This window comes from Centruroides sculpturatus, unplaced genomic scaffold (genome assembly GCF_000671375.1).
Source record: "Centruroides sculpturatus isolate CEXI.00-Female unplaced genomic scaffold, Cexi_2.0 scaffold586, whole genome shotgun sequence".
Taxonomy (NCBI): Eukaryota; Metazoa; Arthropoda; class Arachnida; order Scorpiones; family Buthidae; genus Centruroides; species Centruroides sculpturatus.
The window spans coordinates 204,108-228,548 of NW_019384796.1; the positions used below are offsets into that span (position 1 = coordinate 204,108).

The 24,441-nt window shown below is 30.6% G+C and overlaps 1 protein-coding gene across 2 annotated transcripts; it reads right to left on the reverse strand.

The window, feature by feature from the left end:
- Positions 1-32: 32 nt before the first annotated feature.
- LOC111629403 (putative epidermal cell surface receptor) lies at positions 33-24,031 on the reverse strand. 2 transcript variants are annotated; one of them, XM_023373300.1, is made up of 20 exons: positions 23,574-24,031; positions 16,202-16,344; positions 16,024-16,129; positions 13,032-13,186; positions 12,829-12,955; positions 12,100-12,315; positions 11,627-12,010; positions 10,221-10,469; positions 9,778-10,125; positions 8,936-9,169; positions 8,437-8,691; positions 8,098-8,343; positions 7,421-7,660; positions 6,823-7,074; positions 3,889-4,203; positions 3,407-3,751; positions 3,048-3,258; positions 2,377-2,495; positions 962-1,170; positions 33-277 (listed from the first exon to the last, which is right to left on the reverse strand). In XM_023373300.1, exons 1-20 carry the CDS (start codon positions 23,914-23,916, stop codon positions 230-232), a joined length of 4,545 nt encoding a protein of 1,514 aa, XP_023229068.1. In that variant the 5' UTR covers positions 23,917-24,031; the 3' UTR covers positions 33-229. The 2 variants fall into 2 exon arrangements, with proteins under 2 accessions (XP_023229068.1, XP_023229069.1); XM_023373301.1 differs by lacking the exon at positions 6,823-7,074.
- Between the last annotated feature and the right edge of the window lie 410 nt (positions 24,032-24,441).

Sequence of the window (24,441 nt, forward strand, 5' to 3'; positions counted from 1 at the left end):
TATATTTATATTTATATAAATATATTTCTCGTTATTAACTATACAATTTCTATTCTTCTTTCTCTTGAAGAGAGATGAGAAAAAGTGTCCATTTTGAAATTTTGATATCACATCCGATAAAACTCGGAAATTGTTGACTGTTTTCGAACTAAATTTAACCTTTTATGGTTAAATTGAGGTCAGAATTGTTGACTCTTTCACTGGATGGTTTTACTTTACACCTTCCACTTCATGGATGAAGAGAATTTTTGTCGTCTGACCTGTCAACGTCTTGAGGCTATAAAAGTAGAGTTGTAGAAAAGTTTTAATTCTTTTTATTTTAATTATATTATTTTTAAAGTTTAATATATAAAAATCTTTTTGAAATTTTAATGTAAAACTGTATTTAGGAATTGAGAGAATTAGGGAGAGGAGTAAACTTTCTTGACTGGTATCTTGTATGAACGAACTATCATACAGATAGTTCATAGAAGATACTAGTCAAGAAGGCTCTCTCTCCTCCCCTTAGTTCTTTTCTCTCGTGTCTCTTCTTTATACTTCTGCCTTTCTTTTAATTCTAAGAACATATGGTGTTTTGGTAGCGTGAATTCGCCCTTTAGGGAAGGGAGATGACCTCCCAACATCCAGTAGCTTCGTCTCTAACTACAGGCTACTTCACGTCATAGCTTATTCTTTGGCCAGAATCTATAGGTAAAGAGGCTACTCCGTGACAAAAAGCTGCCATTTTTCCTGACAAATTCGCATTATTTAAGAAACGGTAACCCATTTCTCCATCCCATCTACAGAACCTAAAGATTGATGATCGTGTCTTTTCAACTCGTATCTTTTTTTTTTCTAACTGGATTTTTTTCTTAATGTTCTCCATACTCGAACACATTAAAATGATGAATTGACTTATCAAAAACAATTATTAATTATACAAATAATGAGTTTTTTATTGTTATTATTGTACAGTACGTACCTTAAATGTAGGATTATCGTATGCCGTCTCTGAAGGCGCCCTGGTAATTGCTGCTTTGGCTGTTGCTTGCCTTTTTAACAATATGATCAGTAGTAGAATGAATCCAAAACCTGCTGCTGTAGCAATAACTGCAACAACAATCAATGCAACGTAATATGCTTTAGTCTCTTCTTCCATACGAGAAGACAATGGAGCTTCTGACAATTTAGCTATTAAAAAGAACGATTAAAAACATTTTAGGAATTTCATTTTGTCAAATTTAATTTGCTTTTTTATTGTTAAGGTTATTAATTTTTTTTTAATTATTATTTTTTAATGTTCTTTACTTGCATATTTTTAACAATATGTTCTTAAAAGGCTGTTATATTGTTGAATTTTTTACTTTAGAGTTATAATTTAATATGACAATCAACGTTTAAGATATTTAAATATTAAAATAAGTTATTAAATTTAAACATTTATAACGTATTATACCCAAGTATACTTTCTGTAGTTTTACTATATTAAAAACTATAAAATAAAGCAAAAAATGTGACTTATTTCATTATAAGCTTTTGTAGGGGGACTACTTTATATAATAAAGAACTTTTATAGGGCCTAAGTTAAGTATTTTATGCACTAATTATAATTATAAGTGTTATTCTTATACATTCTTATATTTTTCTATATACAGATTGTACAATATATGTATAGGATATGTCTACGATTGTAGAATGAGACACGTATATACTGTACGATGGTGTAGTGATTTAAAGGGTACAGTACATATAATCCTTGTATATCTTTAACATAGCACTTAAGTTCATAGTGTTATTTCTTGTGTAAGAATAACAGAATACTTACATATTCTTAACATAACTCTTAAGGTCGTGTGTTTATTCCTTGTCACTAGGAATAACACTACAAACTTATCTGACTAGCGTAGGAGCGTGATTCTTGTTTAGTTAAGCACCTATATAGAGCTTCACTAATGATTATACTAACAAGACTATCGAAAAATCTCAACAACCTCATTAGAGAAAAAAAAATTAAAGAAATTTGCCCATTACTGCAAATTATATTCACAGAACAAACAGAAAAATTCCAACCTGGCAAATTCCCAATCTGACTACAAGTAGATTTTTGTCAACTTTAACGATTTCACATTAAAAATATATTTTATTTCTTTGATAAAAGTTAAATTATCTTTTTTTTTAAAAAAAAATTCAAATATATAATTAATTAAATATAATAAAAAGTGGAGAATTCTTAAAAGAAAATAGATTTTCAATTCATCACAAGGCATTTCGAGTACATAAAAAATAAACGTATTCATACGCTACTTTAGTAACAAATAAGAAATTTTATTGAAAATACATTTAATTTTTTAAAACGTGTAAAATATTAATAAATAATAAAGAATAAATTATAATTACCTTTAATGATATTTGTGTCGATATCATTAATTTCTGGTTCATCTTTGGTTGTAATTTGAATAACATTTGATGTTCGAGTTTTTCCATTTGTTAGATATAAATTCAACCAAACTTTATACCTTATAAAATATAATAAAAAATAATATAATAATTAAGTTTTGTTACAATTTTAAAAGATCATAATTTAAGAGATTTTTATGGGTTTTTAGAAGAAGTTGGCTCTAGTACAAGTTAGGTATGTGCTAGGTTTTAGCATGCTCTTGTTATATATATATATATAAAAGGAGTTTAAAATTTTTTAAATAAACAAAACTTATGGCTATAATCTTTCACAAACCATAAGTAAAATTATAAAAAAGTTTGTTCCTATCTATGACATTGAAACGATAGAAAAATTTTATATCTAAGTAGTTAAAAAAGATATATTTCTTCGATACTGCTGTACCCAAAAAAATGTATTTTTGAGTGGATAAGAAGTGCCAAAACTAGAGAAAATTATATCACTCTTGAGAAAGTAAACTACAGAAGAGATAACCAAGAATTTTATCAAATACAACACGTTAAAAATAAAGATGATCCATTCAACACTTTACAACATTTTAAAATCAAAATGCCAACTTCCTTACTTATAATGCTGATATAGTAACAAATCAAAATTTGACAGGACTAACCTCCTTCCAGGTTTCAATTCCTTCAACATTATCCTATCGTTTTCAAGTATTTTATAAACAGTAACGGGATCTTGATCCTTATCACTCTTAAACAATACCTTGGCAAGATGCACGTACTTAATAAATGGAGTCGGAATTCCAGAAATAATTAATTTATTCGAATCTAAATCGTTTTTATCTTGCATAAGAGTCACTTGGAAGTCGTATTCGTCTAGAAAAAAATAAAGTAGAATGTATCAAAATGGCTTACCAAATAAATGTGTCACGTTCCTTTTAACAAGATAAACACACCTATTTTCACCAGATAATAAGAGAGAGCTATTGAGTCTTTTGAAGCATTAATTTATAATGAACCTCACCTTTAGGAAGAGCAGGCAGCTTCACTTCTGCTGCTTTAGCTGATACTAGTTTAGTGGAAACATTTTTAGCTTCTTTAAATATCAATTCTACCGTGTAAGTCGTGTCTGGAATCAAGTTGTGGATCACGTACGATGTAACGTCTCTGTGAATCATTATAGTGGTTTTCCAGTCTTGAGAATTCTTCGGTTTGTACTTCAGTTGCAAACCATCGATAAATCTCTTCTCTTGCGGCTCAAATGTCCTCCAGGATACTTTTACAGTCTTGGAATCTAGTGGTGTAAGTATCACGATGGCGTCGATCATAATCATTGGTGGCAGTGTGGTAGTTGTGGTTGCTGGTGGCACTATAAAAATAAATTATTCTTCAATTTTTATTGCTAAAAACTATAAAAATCCCAACTTCTCCTATGATTTTCGAGTAAACTAAGTTTATTTTTAACTCGTATAATTTCTGTAAAATAATAATAATAAAAAAACTAACCTTTAGGCATTCTTAGCTTATATAAGCCACTTTCGGGACCTCCGTGAAGAGCGTCAATTTGAGTTTTTATATGGAAGAAGTATGTAGTATCGGGTTTCAAACCGTTTAGAAAATATTCAATATTTTCTGAATTGAAAAGGCGATTTGGACTCGAGAATATTTGTACCATCCAAGAATCACGTGGCAATGATTGATTTGTTGTGTAGTAGAGTTCTGTTTGACCAGTGAGACCCACAAACAACAACGGTACAGTAAATTCTACTTTAACTGTAGTCGAATTGATAGATACAATGTTCACATTCTGCAATTCCTTAGCTGCAAGATTATATTCACATATAAAAATCAAAGTTTATATATTCGTAATTTATATAAATATTGATCTTATAAATAAATGTTTATAAATTTTAAATAAGTATAACGTGTAATTAAACGATACTAAGGTATGCTACGTGCAGCGGCGCCCGCAGATTATGAAAAAAAGGTAGGGGCACAAGCTATAAAAAAGGGCATCGTATATTACGCAAGAAGCATCTAACGTTGCACTCGGGGCTAACTTGGCCTAGAAGGGATGGGGTTTTGTTTAACATACGACGAAGTTGCATCGGTTAATGGACAAATTAGTTTCTTTTATATTTTGCAGAATAGGCTATAAGTCACGAATTTTGTTATTTTGGGCTCCCTTGGGAATTAGGAAAAAAGGCAAGCGAGACGAAAAGGGGGAGACGTGCCCCAAGTATCCCAATGTACGGGCGCCCCTGCTACTGAAGCATAATTGTAACATACTTTCATTTGGCACCTTCAGCATCATTATGCCTTAGTAACGTACTGTACCTTATTAAATATGCTATATAAAATTATGTTACTAAGGCTTAACGATATTGAATATATAGCATATCGTACAGATATGCTCTACATTTACTATATAAAGAAAGGATATCTTGATATCAGTGGCGTGTTATAGCTTCATAAGGCCCTTGAATTAGGAATTATGTGTTGACGTATTCAGGGAAATTTTTTGAGGGAAACGTTTTCTTATAAAAGATTAGTTTAGGAGTCCCTGTTGGTAGGGGTCTGAGGCAACTGCTTAATATCTAAGTGTTAAAGAAGATTCTAAAGAAACCTGCAGGGAAGAGTCACTTCCTGCTACTACTCTACTAGGCGACGCATCAAACAAAGCAATACCTTAGTAACACGTGTAGCTTAGTAATTAAAATTCATTTTTAAATAAATATGATTTATATATTTATATCGTCGTGCCTGTTTTATAATATATATTTTTTATTACTTCTGTGCACGAGGGATAGGATTTAAAAACAGCGTTTCTCATGAGAATACAGCTAAGCACAAAAGTTGGAAAAAGCCTTTCTTTTTTACAAGATAAATACCTAAAGCATGTACTTAAGTCATCTGTGTTGGTTCGACTCATAAGAGGAGCAAATCAAATCCTTCTCTTCCCGTTTTAAAGTGCATTTTAGTGACTTTAATACAAACTAAACATGTAGAAGTAATCGCAATTTTATTATTATTATTATTATTAACAGAGGCGTAGATATGAGTTTTAAAGAAAGACAAAGTTTTCACTGTTCTTTTGAAACAGAAAAAAATTTTACTAACCTTCGTTTGACCTTTCTGTATGCACATTAAAATTGTATTTTCAGGCGAGGGCCAATAAGTTTCTTCCAATTTTTCTAAAGTTTCCAATGTAAGTCGAAATAAATTGTCCCTAAAACAATATACATTATATTAGTTATAATTACCAGGCTACAAATAAAAATAATAACTATTTCTGACGTAACAAAGGAGATGGTACAAATTAAGTATTTTCCCTAAATATTGAAACAGAGCTTTTAAACATGTGTTATTTAATAGATAGCATTTATTTTTCTTACAATTATATTATGTAAAACACAATTCGTTAACGATAAAGATCATCATAGTGATGTCATTATGAAATTTATCTTTGGTTGTGAAGTTTCTGATGTCGTTTGTCATCAACCACGCGATACTAGATACCTCCTCTTACTTTTCTTTTTCATACAGAAATTAGGTGGGGTTTTCATCACATTACACAAGTCAATTTCTTAAAAGTGACATTCGAGGAGCAATGTTATGTCATCGATGCGAGAATTGTCGATCTGATAGAACTTGACGAAAAAATTTTTCCGAGTTAGCAGGGGTTTACTATATTTTCATTTCAATTATTCTAATAAACCATAAATCAAATCATATTAAGCAATTAGACGATGAAAATTATGTATTGGTTGAATCCCTCAACGTTTTGAAATTATTTCCTATTAAATATTTTAAAGGCGTAAATTTTTAATGATAAACTAGAAAATACACTAAAATATTTATATATTAATAATAATTTAATTTNGACTTACTTTTTTTTTTTTGGTAAGTGTGTGTATGTGTACGTATTTTAAATTGATTTCATTCTTTGAAATGTTTAGGTCTTCTACCTACTGATTTCTCGATACTCTTGGGTATATTCTGGATTTATTCCACTATATAGAAATCGGTATTCTTCGATCTTTATAGATATACTACTGCCCATCTTGGAGATATTTGGTACTTTATTCAAATCGATCGGCTGTCTAGACGTTTCGAAATTTCGATTCATAAATCTTAAGAAGACACAACTTGAATATAGAAGACTTTAACTGATTTGTATTATCATCCTCAAGATTTATGAAAAGATAAATGTGCGAAAAATTACTAAATTTAATTATTTTGATCTTTCTCCGTTTACGTCAATATAAAAAATGAAAATATAGGATAAAAAATACGGAAATTTATTAATAAAGAAGATTTTTCTGCATGGTTTCTTTATTAAAATTGATTTTTTTTTAAAAAAAAGTAATACACATTTTGAGCATTTCATCTAATTAAAAATTGAAAGAATATTGGAGTTATTTATAGAATAACATTTACCTGATACGGAGTTGTTACATACAACGTAAGGACATATGGCAGGGTCGTCTGGTGTGATTAATACAGGTCTGGCGCATTGTGGGGTCGGTTCTCTATAACGAGCAGGAATGGGAGGGCATCCACCAGTACATTCCACTGACGTTCTTCCATTCGAACGTACTTTACATATACACACTCTATGCATGGAGCCCTTCCTAACTTCCCATCGTTCTGATGGTCTATACGATTTACCCTGATAGACACAGTTGTCTTCTATTTCCAAGAAATATCACAATTGATTTAAGTATTATTTAGTATTTTTTTTAAAGTTATTTTAGCTACTGAAAGTTTTATTTTAGTTTTATTTTTAGTTTAGTTTTAATTCTTTTTTTAATATATATTTTTNTTTAAATATTAGCTACTTAATGTTTGTATTTTAATGCGTTTAGTCTATTGTATTTTTAATTTTTAGATATGTTTTCCAGAGGATATTTTAAGTTTTTGTACTTCAAATTCGAGATTACATAACGGAAGATAAGTAAAATTAAATTCAACACCGGAAGAAAAGATTAAATTTTGTAAAAATTGACATTTTCAATGACATATTCTAGTCTTATACCTGGATTTTCTGCAATTCGACACTTCCATATAAGGCAACATTTACTTTCGTCGTAGTCCTTATAAGCAGCATTATAAGGGCATTGAAGATCAAGAGGTGGATTTTCTCCAAGCTTTGGGCATTTATTTTCGCACGTTATGTTACCATTCATGCATATACATTTCGTTCCACAGTCTAACATCTCACCAGGAACATATTCGTAATTTAAAATTTTATTCCCGTTAAACTGACAACTTCCATCTAGAAATAAAATTTTGAGTATTTTTTCTTAATATTTAGAGTTATTTTGATTTAAAAGTTAAATATAAATACAGTAAGAAATAAAATAAAAAAAAATAGTTAAATTTTAAAGATTTTAACGCTTGAAATGCCCTTAAAAAAGAATAATTCTCTAATATTGGAATGTATGTCTCGTATAAATAAACATAAAATATCTTAAAACATACGAAAATCATGTTTTAAAACTAATCTAATAAAGAATTATGGCTAAATTTGATCACATTTACTTAAAAATTGCGTATTTTTGTACAATTTTTAAGTAATTTCATGTGTCTTCTGATAGGAAAATGTTTACTCTTCCTACATATTTAGATAACTAATTTATAAAATCAAGATTTATAGATTCGGAAGGAGTATAACACTAGAACATTACGTTAAAACCTTATATTTTAACTTACCATTTTTGCACTTTGTATACGCGGGACAGCAATTCGGAGGAGAAGGAGTAAAGTTGGGATCAATTTCCCACTCCAAACACTCGCTCTGGCGTGCAGGAAAATGATGAGGACATTCGATCGAAGCACATTCTACCCTTAAATCTCTTCCACAATGACAAAATGCTTTACATTCGTCATAAAATTCTCTTCCAATTTCGTACTTTTTATCTTTATATTCGCATTGCAGTATTGGTTCGGGTGTTAGCCCTGATGAAGTAGAGAACACGTCGCATTATATTAGACTCTTATCTTGTATAAATCGATAGGATGCGAAGGAAATGAATTCACTTAATTACTTACAGGCGGGAGATTCGCTGCAAACGATGTAAGGGCAGATGCAAGGGTCATGAGGAGTAACGAGTAACGGGTGTGGGCATTCTGAAGTGGGAAGATACGCAGTTTCGGGGATAGGAGGGCATCCACCTTTACACTCCACCTTAGTTGTACCGTTAGTAAGTAGAACGCATTTACAGATTTTACGTGTACACCCTTCTTTCGTCTCCCATGTATCACCGGTTTGGTATCGACTCCCATCTTCAAGAACACAGTAACTTCCTAAATATTAAGGAGGGGAAAAAAAATATGGTCATAAATTAAAGAAAAATTTTCTAAAAACCTCAATAACACAATTTTACACGAATTAATTTATAAATTATTAAGAACAGAAGAGATATTTTAACACCACCCCTTTAAATTACACCAGACAATTTTACAACAAATTTAATTTAATGTTAAGATTTTCGGTTAGTAGTTATGATTAAGAGTGACATTATAATTATTATTAGCATAATAAATTTACCATTAATGTTTGTATTGTTGCAATGTGGTACAATACAACAAGGATCATACGTAGCGGGACCCCAATAGCAATTTTCGAATCCCACAGTGTCTATAAAGATCTCGCATCTATCTTGGCATTCGAATTGCCCTCCTTTATGGCATATACACTTATACTGGCATCCATCATAGAAGATTTCTCCAACGTCATAAGTTTTGTTGTGATGGAAACATCCCTGGAACACCGTTTCTACCACTGCAATAACAAATGTAGTATCGATAAGATATCTGCAGTGTTAAAAAATATTTACATTATAAAAATTTTTATAGATTTTTTTTTTCCAGAAGTTTTGTTAAATGTATACGATAATATTTATTTAACGTGTAGTAACTTTTGTTATGATTTTATTTTAACAATTAAAAATATGAACCATTTCTTAAAACTCTTTTTATATCTGTTTGTTCGTCTGTCTGTCTATTCGAAAAATTTCTCAGAAATTTAAGGATTTAGAAAGTTAATACTTTGTATTCGTTTGGGTTGTTAGTTTAACCGTTCGATCGTTTGTTTGTCTGTACGTTTATATGAATTCTCGCAAAGTAAAAGTGCCAGATTTATAAAATTAATGTTTAATGGAATACATAAAGCACTCTCAAAATCGAATTTTTCTTTATAAATTTTTTCCGTATTAACTAATTTTATTATACATTAAAATTGTAAGAAAAGTATTATTATTTGGAAAGCAATTTAATTCTAGAAAGGCAAAAAAAAACCTTAATTTATTAGAGTATTTTCGAAAATGTACTCTTTAATTTCCTTACTAAAGATTCTTTAAATAATTAATGTAATTTCCAAATTTAACTTACCAGAAGGAAAGGTTTTAACGCTGACAGTATTACTAAACATAGAAACTGTAGAAGAAGCATCATTATCATCACCAACTTCCATTCCTTCTGTTAACTTGGTAATTCTAAAATAGTATTCGGTATTAGGAGCCAATTCACTAATTACCAAATCGTATACATTCTTCTTAATCATTTTTAATTCTTCTCTATTTAAAGTTCTTTTATTCCAAGAAATAGAACTATCAGAAACTGGAGAATACCACAACTGAAATATTGGTTCTGTCGATTCTTCATCTTTCAATAGTACCAAACGTAGACTTATTGTAGTGGCGTTACGTGCTTCTATGGTTTCAATTTTTATGTTTAAATCTTTAAAAGATTAAATTTATTTTTTATTAATCATGATAGATATATATATATAAACTTTACTTTTCTTTTATCTATTTTTAAAAATGTAATCTTACTTTCTAAATTTTCTGCAGCTTCCGTTTCTCCTGGTAACTTGCAAACCATAATTGTGCAGCAAGAATCGGCTGGATCTGGTAATTCTTGACATGTGTCGCCAGCACTAGAAAGCAGCGGGCATCTTGGCTCACATGATATATGGCCTGTTCCTTCACAGATACATTTCGATTGGCAACCGTCAAAGTACTCTTCTCCGAATTTATAGGTTTGATTTTTGTACTCGCAACCAGAAAATCTTTTGTGCACTTCTGTAATGTACAAATAACGAATTTTTGATTTTTCTCTTTAATTTAAAACCGTTTTTTTAAAGGAAATTTATTAATTTAATTTATAATTTATAAACTACAGATGGCGCCACTGCATAAATAGAACCATTTTTTGGCAATTTTTTTTCTAAACTAATTTCTAGAATTAAATATGGCCCAAGTCCTCGTTGAGATTACTTTTTATAAGCTTTAAATCCTCTTCTTTATGCAAGTATTGTAAAGTATTGTTGGCTAGGATTTGAACATAAGCTGCAGCTTAAGATCTGGCGTTATGAGTCTATAGATTAGGACAGTGGTTTTCAATCGGGGGGTGCCGCGATTATTAAATTGATGGACCATGGAAATGCTTTCTGAAATGACTTTCTTTGGGAAACTGGCCCATATTTAGGTGTTAGATCCGTGAAGAAAATCCGGAAAATTCCACGTGACACGCAAACCGGGCCCACTAGTGCCATGAAACAAAGTACTCACCATCTCCATAACACTTCTTACCTATATTATTAAAGTACTGTACTGAAGGCACAATAACGTTAATAAAAAAAAAAAAAAATAGGAGTGCCATAAGAGGTTATGAAGTTAGGGGTGCCACTATTTGAAAAACACTAGCTTAGGTCCTCAAATTTTTATACGTATCATTATTTGATTGAGGGAAAGGTCTGTCATATATTTAAGCTTACGGCCATAACAAGTCTAAATCCAGCCTTGCAACTAGGGCCAGATTTATAAGTAAGCTATGTAAGAGCTTCGAGTTCCTAAGAGCCTCAAAAAATCACGAAATTTTTAGTGTTACCCTTATTAAATTGTATCTTATTTTATAATATATTGCAAATACTTTTTAACAATAAAACATTTATAATTAAAATCAATATGTTTATGTTAATTCTTTTCTTTGTGTGATTGACTTCTAAAATTGTAAAGGGTTGTAAGGGGCTTCATCATACGGAGTTCAGCTTAGGGCCTCAAAACGCGTAAATCCTGCTTGCAACGTTACACTTTTCTGGTAAGTAATGACAGAAATGAAGTTAAGTCGTGTCTTAGACTACCCTCAAATCTAATTTACATAAGAAACGGGCCACGTTTCGTTCTGTATCTAGATAGGTCTATTCTACAACTAGTTTCTGAAATTAGGTCTAACTCACCTTCGTAATTTGTGCCTTTGACGTGTTTCTGTGGAACTTTATTATTTAGTTGTTTAGGATGCCTATCTTTAGATATTTTAACTTCGAAATTATTGTTTATTGTTGCTTCGGTAGCTTTCTTTTCTTCGTTTTCTTCAACTTTTATTGTGCTGTTTACTCCATTCAACAGGGTATCTTCACACGTAATCACTTTGCAGCAAGAATCATTAGGATCAACAATAATATCGCAAGCAAGCGAGGTATTTTGAGTGATATCAGGACATCTAGGTTGACATTCTACTAATTTGTATTCGTTACATTTACATCTATAATCGCACCCATCGTAAAATTCTTCTCCCACGTTGTAAGTGCTCTGTTTATATTTACAAACCTTCTTCCTCTCTTCTAAAATTAAAAATAAATTATAATATTAACACAATTTATTATACAATATATCTTAAATTATATAAATAACTAATTAAAGTTTTAAATACCAGGTTTGCACTGAAGAGACACGCAACAAGGATCATCAGGAAGCGACACTTCTCGACATGAAACGTCAATAATTTTTGTTCCAGACTGAAAGTACGGTTCCTTGCAACGTGGGTGACAATCTCCTTCGTCGTTTCCTTTGCACACGCAATTTAATGCGCACCCTTCGTAAAATTGTTGTCCTACTGCGTACCATGAATTCTCTCGGATACAACCATCTGAAATTATAAAGAAATATAAGCTTTTAAACATAAAATTTAAATAAATTTTTATGTTTTAATAAACAATATAATAGTTTGTTCTTCAATTATTCCTTAAACTTTTTAATTCTTTAAACTAAGCATAAATTATATATGGAGATCCAATCAGAGTCTCAAAAGACTTCTATCTTTTGAAACACCTGGTATATTAAGAAGGAAGAAATGCCAAAAATTCAGGCTTGGATCTAATGGTGTATAGTGTCCTCTATAGAGTCCTTATTCTACAAGAATATCCTGATATCAACAACTCTTCAGCATCACGTTTAAGTGTCATACACCACTCTTAACTTATAAAAGCTCTCTAAGTCATTCTAAAACGTCCTTCTCAACGCTTATGATTTCATAAATAGCCATAAAACGTAGCTTAGAGCGATCACGTTGGGGTGGCCAGAATACTTTACAGTATGTTAATTTGGAGGCACCTATACATTGAATAAATAATTTTATTACTCGACATATTTACGATCCTACCTGAAGTCATTGCAGTGATTAAATCGGAAACTTCTCCCTTCCCATTTTTTCCTTGTTCAATTACTCTAATGCTGTATTCGCTTTTTGGTTTCAAATCGTAAATCGTTGCAGATAACGTAGAATTGGCCTGCTTAGAAATATAAATTTAGCATTTAAATTCAACAGTAAAATTCGTATTTTAAGCAAATAACATGTATACTGACGTGAAACGTCATCCATTCTCCATTGAATCCTATGGGTTTATATTCTACAATGTAGTCTGAAAGTTCTTCGCTTTTAAAATCTTCCCATGCTAAACTTATGGAATTCGGGGTTCGATCCGTGACGAAAACTCTTTTAGTAGTCGTCATTGTTTTCTCTATTCAATTATAAATTAATAGTGCTTTAAAAAAATTAAATTTATGTAAATAATTATTTATTTATTCATAACAACAAACAATGTTATATCTGGTATCAAGACACCATCGAGAGGGAAGCTGTAGATTCCCTCTGCCAGAAGAAAATTTAGGAATCCTAGTGGTTCCTATCACTATAAATTAATGTTATTTTTACTAATATAAAAATTAGTCTTAAATACTGCTTTTTATTAATAAAGAAACATGAAAAAAAAAGTAAAAGGGACCCGGGATAGAGAGGGCCCCTTTCGACTTTTTCTTTCCCAATTTTCTTTATTATGGCCCTATTTTGGTACCATGTAGTAACAAAATTTGGAGACGTAAGCTTACTTCTGAGCATCAAATTTATTCACTAAAAGTCATATATAGTGTGGTCCATAAGTCAGTTAACTGTGTATTTTGTACGTTTCAGGTACAGTACATTTGCAAATATGGATTGTTAACTGAGTTTAGAACACAGTTTAGTGGAAACGTTAATAGCTAACTGTATTTTTAATTAATTTTAACAATGGTTAACCGACTTTTGGACCAGTCAATACAGTCGACCCCCCTATAACACTGTTGATTATTCCGTTTTATATGAATTCCATGTTGTACGAGTCACTTAGATTTTACAAATAAGTGTGACGGGCTGTGAACGGCTCACGTATTTGTAAAATCTAAGTGACTCGTACAATATGGAATTCATATAAAATGGAATAATCAACGGTGTTATGGGGGGGTCGATTGTATATTGCTTCATTACACAAATTATTAAATTTTTCTTGCATATATCAATTAGTTTAAAATGAGAAAATAAACTAAGAAACAAAATAATTGAAAGTATTTTAATAAAATTATTTATTTAAAAAAATTATTTTTAAAGATATTTGCTTAAATTGACTTTAAAAATGCTAATTTCATCCGAAAAAAACTCGCTTTTTTTTAATCTTATTATCATTTAATAAACTAAGACTAGAAATCCTAGGAAAAACCACAAACTCGTATTATTTTGTTCCATTTTCTCGAGTCCTTGATAATCCTGATTGCCAAGGTTTTTTACATACAAGGATACTTTACAGTTATACAGTTTACCTGACAAATTTCCCTACTATTTTTATTAAAAATTTAATAATTAAATCGTCGAATTACTCAATACGAATCGATTGGTGGGAAGATAATCAAGTTAACTACTCTGTAAGTTAAGAGAAAGAAAAAGACAGTCTAGAACTCAGTTTAAGCGCATAAATCTTTGAAACTTTTAGAAAATATAGCCTTAGGAAACTACCGGAAGTATTCGTGAAAGAATATTTAAACTTTACTAAATAATAAACCTATTAACAGTTGTATAACTTAAGCGGATGCATGGAAATTTCTCCCTGAAGCGAAATTCGAACTTCTACACACACACACGTCAGCTTTTAAGTATAATTTTTGTGTCCTCATCTTATGGTTCTTTAATAATGTTTAAAATACGAGATTAAATCCTTATAATCTTTACTCATTTAACAGACTACCTTGGTATATTTCATGCGTTGTTACCCAAGGCGAACCACTTTTTTTGTCTAACGGATATATGACATTCCTGTTTCTCTAACTGTTTAAAATATATTCCTTCCCTACATAAAATAACTGGTTGAATCGGTGAATCCTGTTTCGAATACCTCGTAAAATTGCCCAATTTCCAAATATATATTTTTTTTATATAGATTTAATTCCTTAAAAATGACGCGAAGTATGCAAAACATGGCCATTCTTTGTATTACGAGCGGCAATTTTTGTTTGTTTTTAACAAGAAATATTTAATTAAATCGTTGGATCGTGTTTAGAATTTCTTATAAATTTTTAATAAATTGTTCAATTGTCATTTATTTTATTAAACGTTGTATGAAGCATTCGAATAATTCCCTCGTAAAATAACTAAAAAGAAATTTTATTCGAAGTGTAATTAAATTTTTAAATTAGGGGAAGGGGCCCGTGTACTGTACAGTGTTGACTTCAAACATTTTTCTTTGGGGAAATTTTTCTTATAAAAGATTAGTTTGGGGCAGGGGCCTTAGGCAAATGCCTTTTTTAACCATAGGATAACTCGCCACTGCCTCAGTTTACAGGTAGACGTTGTTGGGAGGTGATCTTTATTGCAAGTTCGACTGTATTTATCCTTTCACTTGTTACTGATTAAGACGAATTGAACCCTTTAACATTAAGAATTTTTGAAATTTATGTAGTTATTTTAATAAATTAAAACTTAAAATATGAAAGAAAAAGCAAATTTACATGAGCCTCATGAAACTTTTTTTTTCAGGAACGTTGAACAGAAATGAATACCAAGTAACCCCCCCCCAACAACGACCATTTTTATGTTCCCGTCAGTGGCCGTTGTTCGGAGGTTTGACTGTTCGAAAAATTACTAAATTTTCAATTTATTCTCCATTTTTTACTGTTAAATTTATTAAACATTGTACAAAATATTAAAATATCCCTGCTTTAATATTAAAAAGACTTTATAATTATTTTGACTTTTAACATTGAAGAAATAACTAAAATCGCTAAATATTTAAAAGAAAAATATCTTAAAAATGCTGAAGGGATGATCAAATTTCCAATTTTTATTTCCATTTTTAAACAATTAAATTCATTAAAAATTGACCAAAACACACAGTTTAGTATCAAAGAATTTAATTTATATTAACTTTTAACATAAAAAACTTGCCAATTATTTAAAAAATATCTTTAAAAATGATCAAATTTCCAATTTATCTCCATTTTAAACAATTAAACTCATTAAGAATTGTATTAAAAAACGAAAAATAATATTAACCTTTCGTGTTAAAAACCGCAATTTCGAACTCTCCATCCTCTTCCACTTTAACAAAATATCTTGTATCCGGTTGTAAATCATCAATTTTAACTTCATTATTTCCTATCTATAAAATTTGTAATTAAATAATTAAATAAAATAACTATTTTTTTTTAAAATATAAAAATTAATATTTTACCTCAACTCGCTCCCATTTTGTGTTTGATCCATTATATACAGAAGTATACGAAACGGAAGCTTGATGCTCCTCCGTTGTTGAAGATTCCCACGTCAACAACACGGAATTATACGTCACTTCCGTTATTTGTATACGTAGTTTACCTAAAGAAGTTAATTATAAATGAATTAGTATTAGTGTAAAGTCCTTTACTGTTAAGCAATAACAATATCAAAGGGCTTTAACCTAATTATAGAAGGAAAGTATTAGGGGGGATGCAGTTGTAGAATTCTAATAAGGAGGACGAAACCTTTCAGTTATTCAACAGGTTGTTAACATTTACATCATTAGTAGATTCCTTTCTCTCCCTTTGCTCTTACAATAAGTGCATTTGCAAACAAATTGCCTACCTTATTACAAACGTATGCATTTAACCTGATATAAAATAAGCTCCTGTATAACTTACATGCACAAATTTAACGTGTTCAGCATGTTATAATCCATAATTTACATACTTTTATTAGAAAGAATATTGTGAAAATTAATTTAAAATAATTATTTATAAACAAAATATACACACACACAACTTTCTTTTTAAAGCTATAATGAATTTTTGTAATTATGTCGTAAAGCGAGTCATTAGTTTACATTAATTTCAATGTCAATTATTGATATTACGTTCTTGAAAATAAACTGTTTTTAATTATGTAACGCCGCATAGATGACGTTAAATGCGGGAATTTTATGTAATTATAACAAGCGGAGGTTGTAAAGTGAGCGATCGTAAAGCGAATCTACTTCATATACAGGTCAAACTCGGTATAACGCCTCCGAGAATGGCAATAAATCGAATATGATGCTAAACCGAAGAAGCTCGAACGATAAAAATTGTATATAAAACAATAAAGATAAGTTTGAAAGTCTATTGATTTGATAATAACAATACCATTTACAATGTAAAATAGTACAATTATATAGGCCCTATTCATCCATTATTTGCGCTATATGGGGGTAACGCTATATAGAATGGCGCTATATCGAGTGATTTATGTATTTTTAAACAACAGTTACGAATAATTTTTTATTTTTTTGGTAAAATAATAACGTTATATCGCGTAAATAACGATAAAATTTGGAAAATATAAATACATTTTATAACACAAAAAATTCTCAAGATATCATCAATAATTATAAATGCATTAAGTTAAATCTTGATAAATTAGATTTGTAAAATGTAATTAACTTATATTAATTATAATTTATAAAAAAAATTAAAATTATCTTAAAATTTATAATTATCATAAGATATTATTATTATTATTATAGAACTTTAACAATGCCAAGTTATAAAGCATTTAAATAGAATATTTTTAAAATAAATTAATTTTTTATAATTTTTAAGATATTTTTTTAACATTTAAACGAAAAATATTTTAAATTTTTTTCATTATTTTAACAGTCCTAAAGACTAACTAAATAATTTGGTGCAGAAGGTCAAAGGGTTTAGCAGCGAATAGAGAACAGACAGAGGGGTAGGCAGACATTCTATTTTAGATTATTTTTTTATATTAGTTTATATATTCCGGTATATAAACTTATAAAATTATTTTAATAATTTTATAAGCTTATATACAATGATAATTTATCATATATTTATTTTATAATCTTTTAGTGAAGGACTAGGTCATTCTTTATTTGTTCATAAACTTTTCTTTTTAAGTTATATTAATTATTATTTTACTATTAACTTAATTACCTTATTAACTGCATTACATAGAACGGTTTTACTTTTTCCCTATTTTGTAAAAATCCTTATTTAAATTGACGAACTTTCAGGACCTTTTTAACTTCCAATTTTTATTAATATTATTTAATTATAATTACATTTTGATTTTTTAAGGAGGGAGAACGAGTTTAAGGAAAGAAAAGCAAAGTAGGGTGAATGAATAATATTTGAATTTTGATGACATTTCCGTTTTAGATACAGTCTAGATGATTCGTTATTGACCTAAATGTATAAGTAAACCTTAAAGCAGTTTTGTTTGTTTTTTCTTATTATTATTTTGCATAAGTCTGCACGTATTCAGTGACATTAACAATTTGTAATCGAAGAAAGATCATTTGGGAGACGTTTAATTGTTATAACAATAGAAAGGGGTAACTTATTGAATACATTGTTGTCTACCGGATGTTCCCAAGATGCTTATCTTGGTTCACGTTTCACTTTTAAAGTCTTTTTCTCTTCGAATCTATCTCTGTATCTGTTCTACTTGTTACGCAGATATGAAATCCGGTAGCGTGTAAGAAAATCTTCGTCACGCATAACGTGATACGTGTCACGTTCCCGTCTCACGCCATTAAGATACAACTGAAGGGATCTATTCTGTAGCATAAATTGTCCGTGCATAATTCATTAAAGTTTCAGTCGGATGCGATGATGAATTACTGAGATTTTAAGTTCGACACACACACACATACCACTCACGTTTTCACAGTTTCGTATGTATATTTTGTTACTATAACAGCGTGTATTATGTTCGAGTATTACGCAAACGTAACTACAAGCTTACTTATGCACATTTTAATGAGTTATTTACAAATAAATCCGCATATAAACATAGAAATATACCCTACACATACTTTCAGTGGCGTGTTATAGATTGTGGGGCCCGATTAAATTTGAATTAGATATTTTACTTCGGGGAAATGTTTTCTTATAAAAGATTATTTTGAGGCCCAGTATCGCTGGGGGGGGCTCAGGAAATTGTCCTTTTTTGCTCATAGGTCGACATGAACTGTATACGTGTATGCAATATTATGCTATCTATAAATCAAAAGTTATTAAGCGTATTGTAACAACGCTCTTACGTTAAAAAATACTTCGAAATAACGATACTAACCTCCGCTTCTACTATTGATAACATTGGTAGTTCCACTGCAACGATGTACCAATTATTTCTGAACTTCACCTCGTTTAAGCAGCTTTAATTAATCTTAATTAGCATCATGTAACGTCGAACAACCTAAGTCTCAAACTTCTAATGATATTTTTCAAAAGATAAGCCTCTTAAAGAGAAAAAATCGATCGCATACTTTAACAACACAAATTTTTAAAAATTTATCTTTTTTTTTTTCTCCCTCTTTTTGTATTGTCATACAACAAACTAAAGGGAATATTCCGGGGGGGAAAAATTGTATTTATGACATTAAAAATCATATAATTATCTTCTACTAGGAAATGTTAAATCATTTTTATACTAAAAATATCAAATTTCCTTCAAGCAAACTGGATATACGACAGATTATCATTGTATATTCGTTATGCAAGAGTTAAAGGTAAAATGTTGATGCTTGCTGCGCGTGCAACATCTCATCCCTGACGAAAATTGTACAAAAATTTACGACTTACAAGATCTAAGACATTATAAAAATTATATTTTACGACCTTAAGGACCTAGAACATTATAAAATTGTGTTTTGAGGTCTAAAATTAATTCGTCACAAAGAAAAAAAAATATATAGCTTTAGAATTCCAAATTCTTTCAAGCTATAGAACAGATCGTATCTTGTTTCTTTATCCTGTTCTAATAAAACTCCTTTTTTGTAAGTTTTTAGGGCGCTAAACGGTTCTTTCACGTGCACTTGGCATACTTTATATGCTCTGACATTGAAAAAAATAAGGTTTAAACACGCGAAATTCCTTAAAATTTGTCATATTTCACAATTTTTTTATTCGTATAAAATTACTATTTTGGAACGTGTCGTCGATATTAAATTTTATATATTGACGAGTATAAGGTTTCTACGAAGCCATGTACGCGTGACGAGCCTCACTGTAATGGTTTCTTAATTAAGTAGCAGTAGAGGGGCGAAGGTGAGGTTAGGTATAAGTGTATTTTTTTTTTTTTTAAAGGATAGAGTAATGTTTCTAGGAAATTATAGTGTACAAGTACGAAATCTGTCATCAGGAATGTACAAAAATACAAATTATACGTTGAACTCGCTACCTGTGTAACCCTTTCATATTTTAATATACATTTTTCGACTCCATCTTTGTTACTTTCTACGCATTTCACAGGATATTGAACTAAAGCGTACAGGTGTAACTAATTATACCCATTATTATATAACTAAATTAGGTTAAATCCTGTTAATAATGAATGAGAAAAACACATTTTACATTAGAGAAATTCGGGAAATGTTCATGTTTATGTATGATTGAAGACTTTTTTCGTGTTGAACGTGAACCCCTAATTTAGTTTCGCCCACTCGAAATGATGTAAAAATACCACCCTGTGTGGTTTAAAAATGCAAGTGCCTAGCAGGATAACAGAAAAATGGAGAAATTTGCCTCACAGATTCTTCTAATTTTTAAATTTCTACGTAATAAAATGTATAATTCAGAAGGATTTACAGCTTGGTATACAGTTTTTCGTTATAAATCATTGATTTTTTTTCGTTTCAGATAGTTATAATTGTGTATATGATCACTGAAGGTGAACGAGTCGAAGAAAAGAATCGAGTATAGCCTCATACCTGGATAATTTTTGACATATTTAAGGACGTTTGAACCATTTACAATTGCTATTTTAGGAGTTTTTGCATTCACAGAAAGGAATGCGCGAAAAAAAAAAATATATATATTAGATTATTTATCAATGAACATGCTTCCACCCAATTTTGCTGCTGTTTAGACACTGTTTACTACCTAAAAAAACAAGAAAAATGCTTAAAAATAAGCATGAAATTCTTTTAAAAGATATAGAAATTATATTTAAAGTTTAAACAATTAAATTTAGCCCTTAAAATACAGTTTTTAAGCCGTTTAGATGCATCTTTTCAACACGTTTAACGCGCGCGAATCGAATGAAAATATAATAAAAATTCGGTGAAAGATATGACACTCGGACATATAACACTTGACTTTATTCCCATTCAACCGTAACCGGTTAATCGAAGTGTACAAGTTCAACAAGGGTCAGTGAGATGTCACTTGCTGGTCAGTTCACACGAATGTTTTTATTGCGGATGTAGTAAAAGCAGCGGTGCACTTTATCTTAGAAAGTTTTTGTTCCCCCCCTCTCGTGACACAGGGTTAAGTAAGGTCAAATTCGAATCGTTTTATTATAAGGTAAATAGCCTCACCCTTCTAAAAATCTGCTGTTTAACTGTCATTTAAATGTTCTCGGAAAAATAATAAGTTTTGCATACGATAAACAGCTCAAAGAAGGTGAAATATAAGAGGTTAAATGGAAGCCTCATATTTTTTAAGGGCGAAGAAAGTGAAAGAATAAACAAACGTAACTGGTCTGACCGCTTATGTAAGCAATTTCTTTCTTTTTTTTTTGTGAAGAAAGTATTCTTGTGACAGATGTTGCACCCCATCCGCTACTACATTATGCATATTTGACAGCATATTTTCAATTCTACAGTATGTTTTTTTGGTGATAATATAGTAGCATAACACAGTGAAGTAGCCTATAGACAGGTGAGCAACTGTCCCACCCAGTAGTCCAAAGCTATAGCAGATCCTCTCGACTCGTGTCAAGGTTACCAACTAATTATCAACCACATGTCAATGGCAAGACACCTATAAAGCCTGCGGGTTAAATACCTGTCTCCTTCCCTACAGCCAAGGATCTCGAACACATTCCACAAGTTAATCGACTTTAATTTTTCTGTCACGTGACTCATTGGCTTCTACACCAAGCGTCCAAAGTCCGAGTAAAGTTACCCTTCATTGTTTAGTCTCATTTTATTTATTATTTATAGAAAAAAAATGAAGCTAAATTTAGCTTATTTTAATGGGTGTTTGTATTACGTTTCCCTCTTAATTAATTATTTTCAACGCGATTTATACAGTCACATTCGGATTTCTTTGTGAGGGGACGACTCGTGTTGTTTTTTTTAAATAACTTAAAAAATAATTAAAATATATGTACCAAAATTGGTACAGACGTTAAGGATGTTGTTTTATTGCACGGTTTCAATTTTTGTGGTAGTAATTTTAATATATTTTAAGCTAGACGTCATCTTGTAGGTCTTCGCTCCGTTTCTCCACCCTCCTCGAAAATGCCAAGTGGTTAGCTAAATTGGAGTCATCATTTCGCAAATTAAAATGATGTTGTGGAGATGTTATTATTTCCGTCACATCATATCCTGTTTTGATTGTATTTAAGTAAGAAATCCCTGGTCCATGCTTCCTTTCCGTTTCACTTAAACGGTCACAAGAAATTCTTCTCAAGAGAATTTTTGCCTTTTCAAAAATTGTCATTATTACTATTTTGTAAATGATCATTTCGAATTTACATTTTGTAACGCTGATACGATTCAATTTTTGCATGAAAAGATCTTGGATCTTGTGGATTTGCATGCTCCACCTCTTCGTTTTCTTCCTTTACATCCTTTCATATGTAACTAATCGCCTTAAGTAACACAAAAACTAGATTTTGTTTTATAAAATTGTTCACGCTTCCGTAAAATTATATTCGTTTTTACGTGTAAATAACAGTATCGTCGCTTATTTGCATATTATTTTGCATTATATTGATTATTATAGTTAGTTTTCCTACATTAAACCATATTTAATTACTATTAGTTACTATGTTACTATATTTTCGGCATTTAGTTGCATAAACGATGCTGTTCCTTCGTAGAAAGAACACAATTATGTACTGTACTGTACATATGTTACTACATAAGCACAGTACATGTTTCTACACCGGTTAGGTCACTTCTTTGCATATAATTAATGTATTAGTTCCTATATTTTCGGCATTCAGTTGAATAAACTATGCTGTACATAAGACTTGTGGCATTAAGCTGTAACATATAATATGACCTTTCTCTTTACCAAATAATGATATAGCCTATTGTATATAAATATGAGGGCGTAAACTATTCACGCATAACTCATACCATAACCTAAACCTTGTTTAATTTATGTGCTGCATAGAAAGAACATAATTACTTACTGTACAGTACGTATTCTACAACACACACATACACACACAATACTGTTTCTATACCCTGTTAAGTCACTTCTCTGCACATATTTGGTTCCTATATCGAACATATTTGACTATTTGGCATTATTTTATTATAATTAACCTTATTTGATAGTTAAATTAATCATTATATACAATATTTTATACTTAAGATTGATTGTAACACGTTCCAGAACATAATTAATTCCTACGAAGTTTCCTACGCATAACATTGAATCTTCTAACCAGCGATACCAGTATTAATAATAATAAACATACCGAAACACACCAAATAGCATTAAATTACAGGCATTAATTATCCATCAGTGGATAACCAACGCGCTAACGCTTTTCGATAAAATTCGCATTAATTTTAAAATCGAATTTAATAAATAATTAACACAAACCTCTACAGACGTTGTCCTCGCATCTGAGACCGAATTCCACGTCACAAGGTGACGAAAACGAACAAGACTGTCCGGATTGTCGAGCACAGACTTCACGACATTGACATAAAGGATGTGTTATAGTCCTACGACCTATGCAATCCTCTTCCACACCACATTCACAGTTAGCAGCATCAGTCGATGCTCTTTCTATCGAAGTAACAGTAACTGAATTGACTTTATCGACCTCCAAGATCACACCAGGTGTTTCTTCTGACCAAATTGTTTCGTTCGTAACGCTTACGTTTTGTGTTAGGACCGTAACGTAACATAACCAAATCGTTAAAACTGTAAACGGTTCCATGTTCAATCGAACAACATGTTAACTCGTAGAAGTGTCAACAGGTGAAGGTATGCAGAATGACTGATGCACAGACTAGTTCGTCCAACGTCACGCTAACCTATATTATAGACCGGTTTTACTCAACTTCCAATGAGAACTCTTTCAACTTCTCCATCAACCCCAGACTTTGTCACACTTCTTCTCGTCTGGTTGGCTTGCTGTAGTCACGTGGCTCATTTTAAATTATCCCCCCTTTTTAACCCTTAATTTATAAACATGATAATTTCATAATTTTTTTTCCTTAATGTGAATCAATTCTTTGGTTGCTTCTTTAATATAATTCCTAAAAAAAAATTATTCTTTCTCCAACTTTTGGCTTGCAATATTGAGTTCGTTAATGGGCTAAAACTAATAAGGAGCCCAATTAAAGGAAACGATTTTATAATGTATAGTTTTCCTGGTGTAAGTTATAAAGCGTGGTGAGTTCGTTATAAATTGCCCTGCTGTGCTACATTAGTAACGAAAGTAGCAAATTTATTTAAATTA

What these genes read in the sequence shown, in the direction of transcription:
- LOC111629403 (XM_023373300.1), bottom strand. Translation starts at nt 23,916, where the DNA reads ATGGAACCGTTTACAGTTTTAACGATTTGGTTATGTTACGTTACGGTC. An exon ending in CAAAGGCACAAATTACGAAG is followed by an intron (nt 10,470 to 11,626) that starts GTGAGTTAGACC and finishes TGTACATTACAG; the next exon opens with AAGTGCACAAAAGATTTTCT. An exon ending in TCGAATTGCAGAAAATCCAG is followed by an intron (nt 7,075 to 7,420) that starts GTATAAGACTAG and finishes TCTTGGAAATAG; the next exon opens with AAGACAACTGTGTCTATCAG.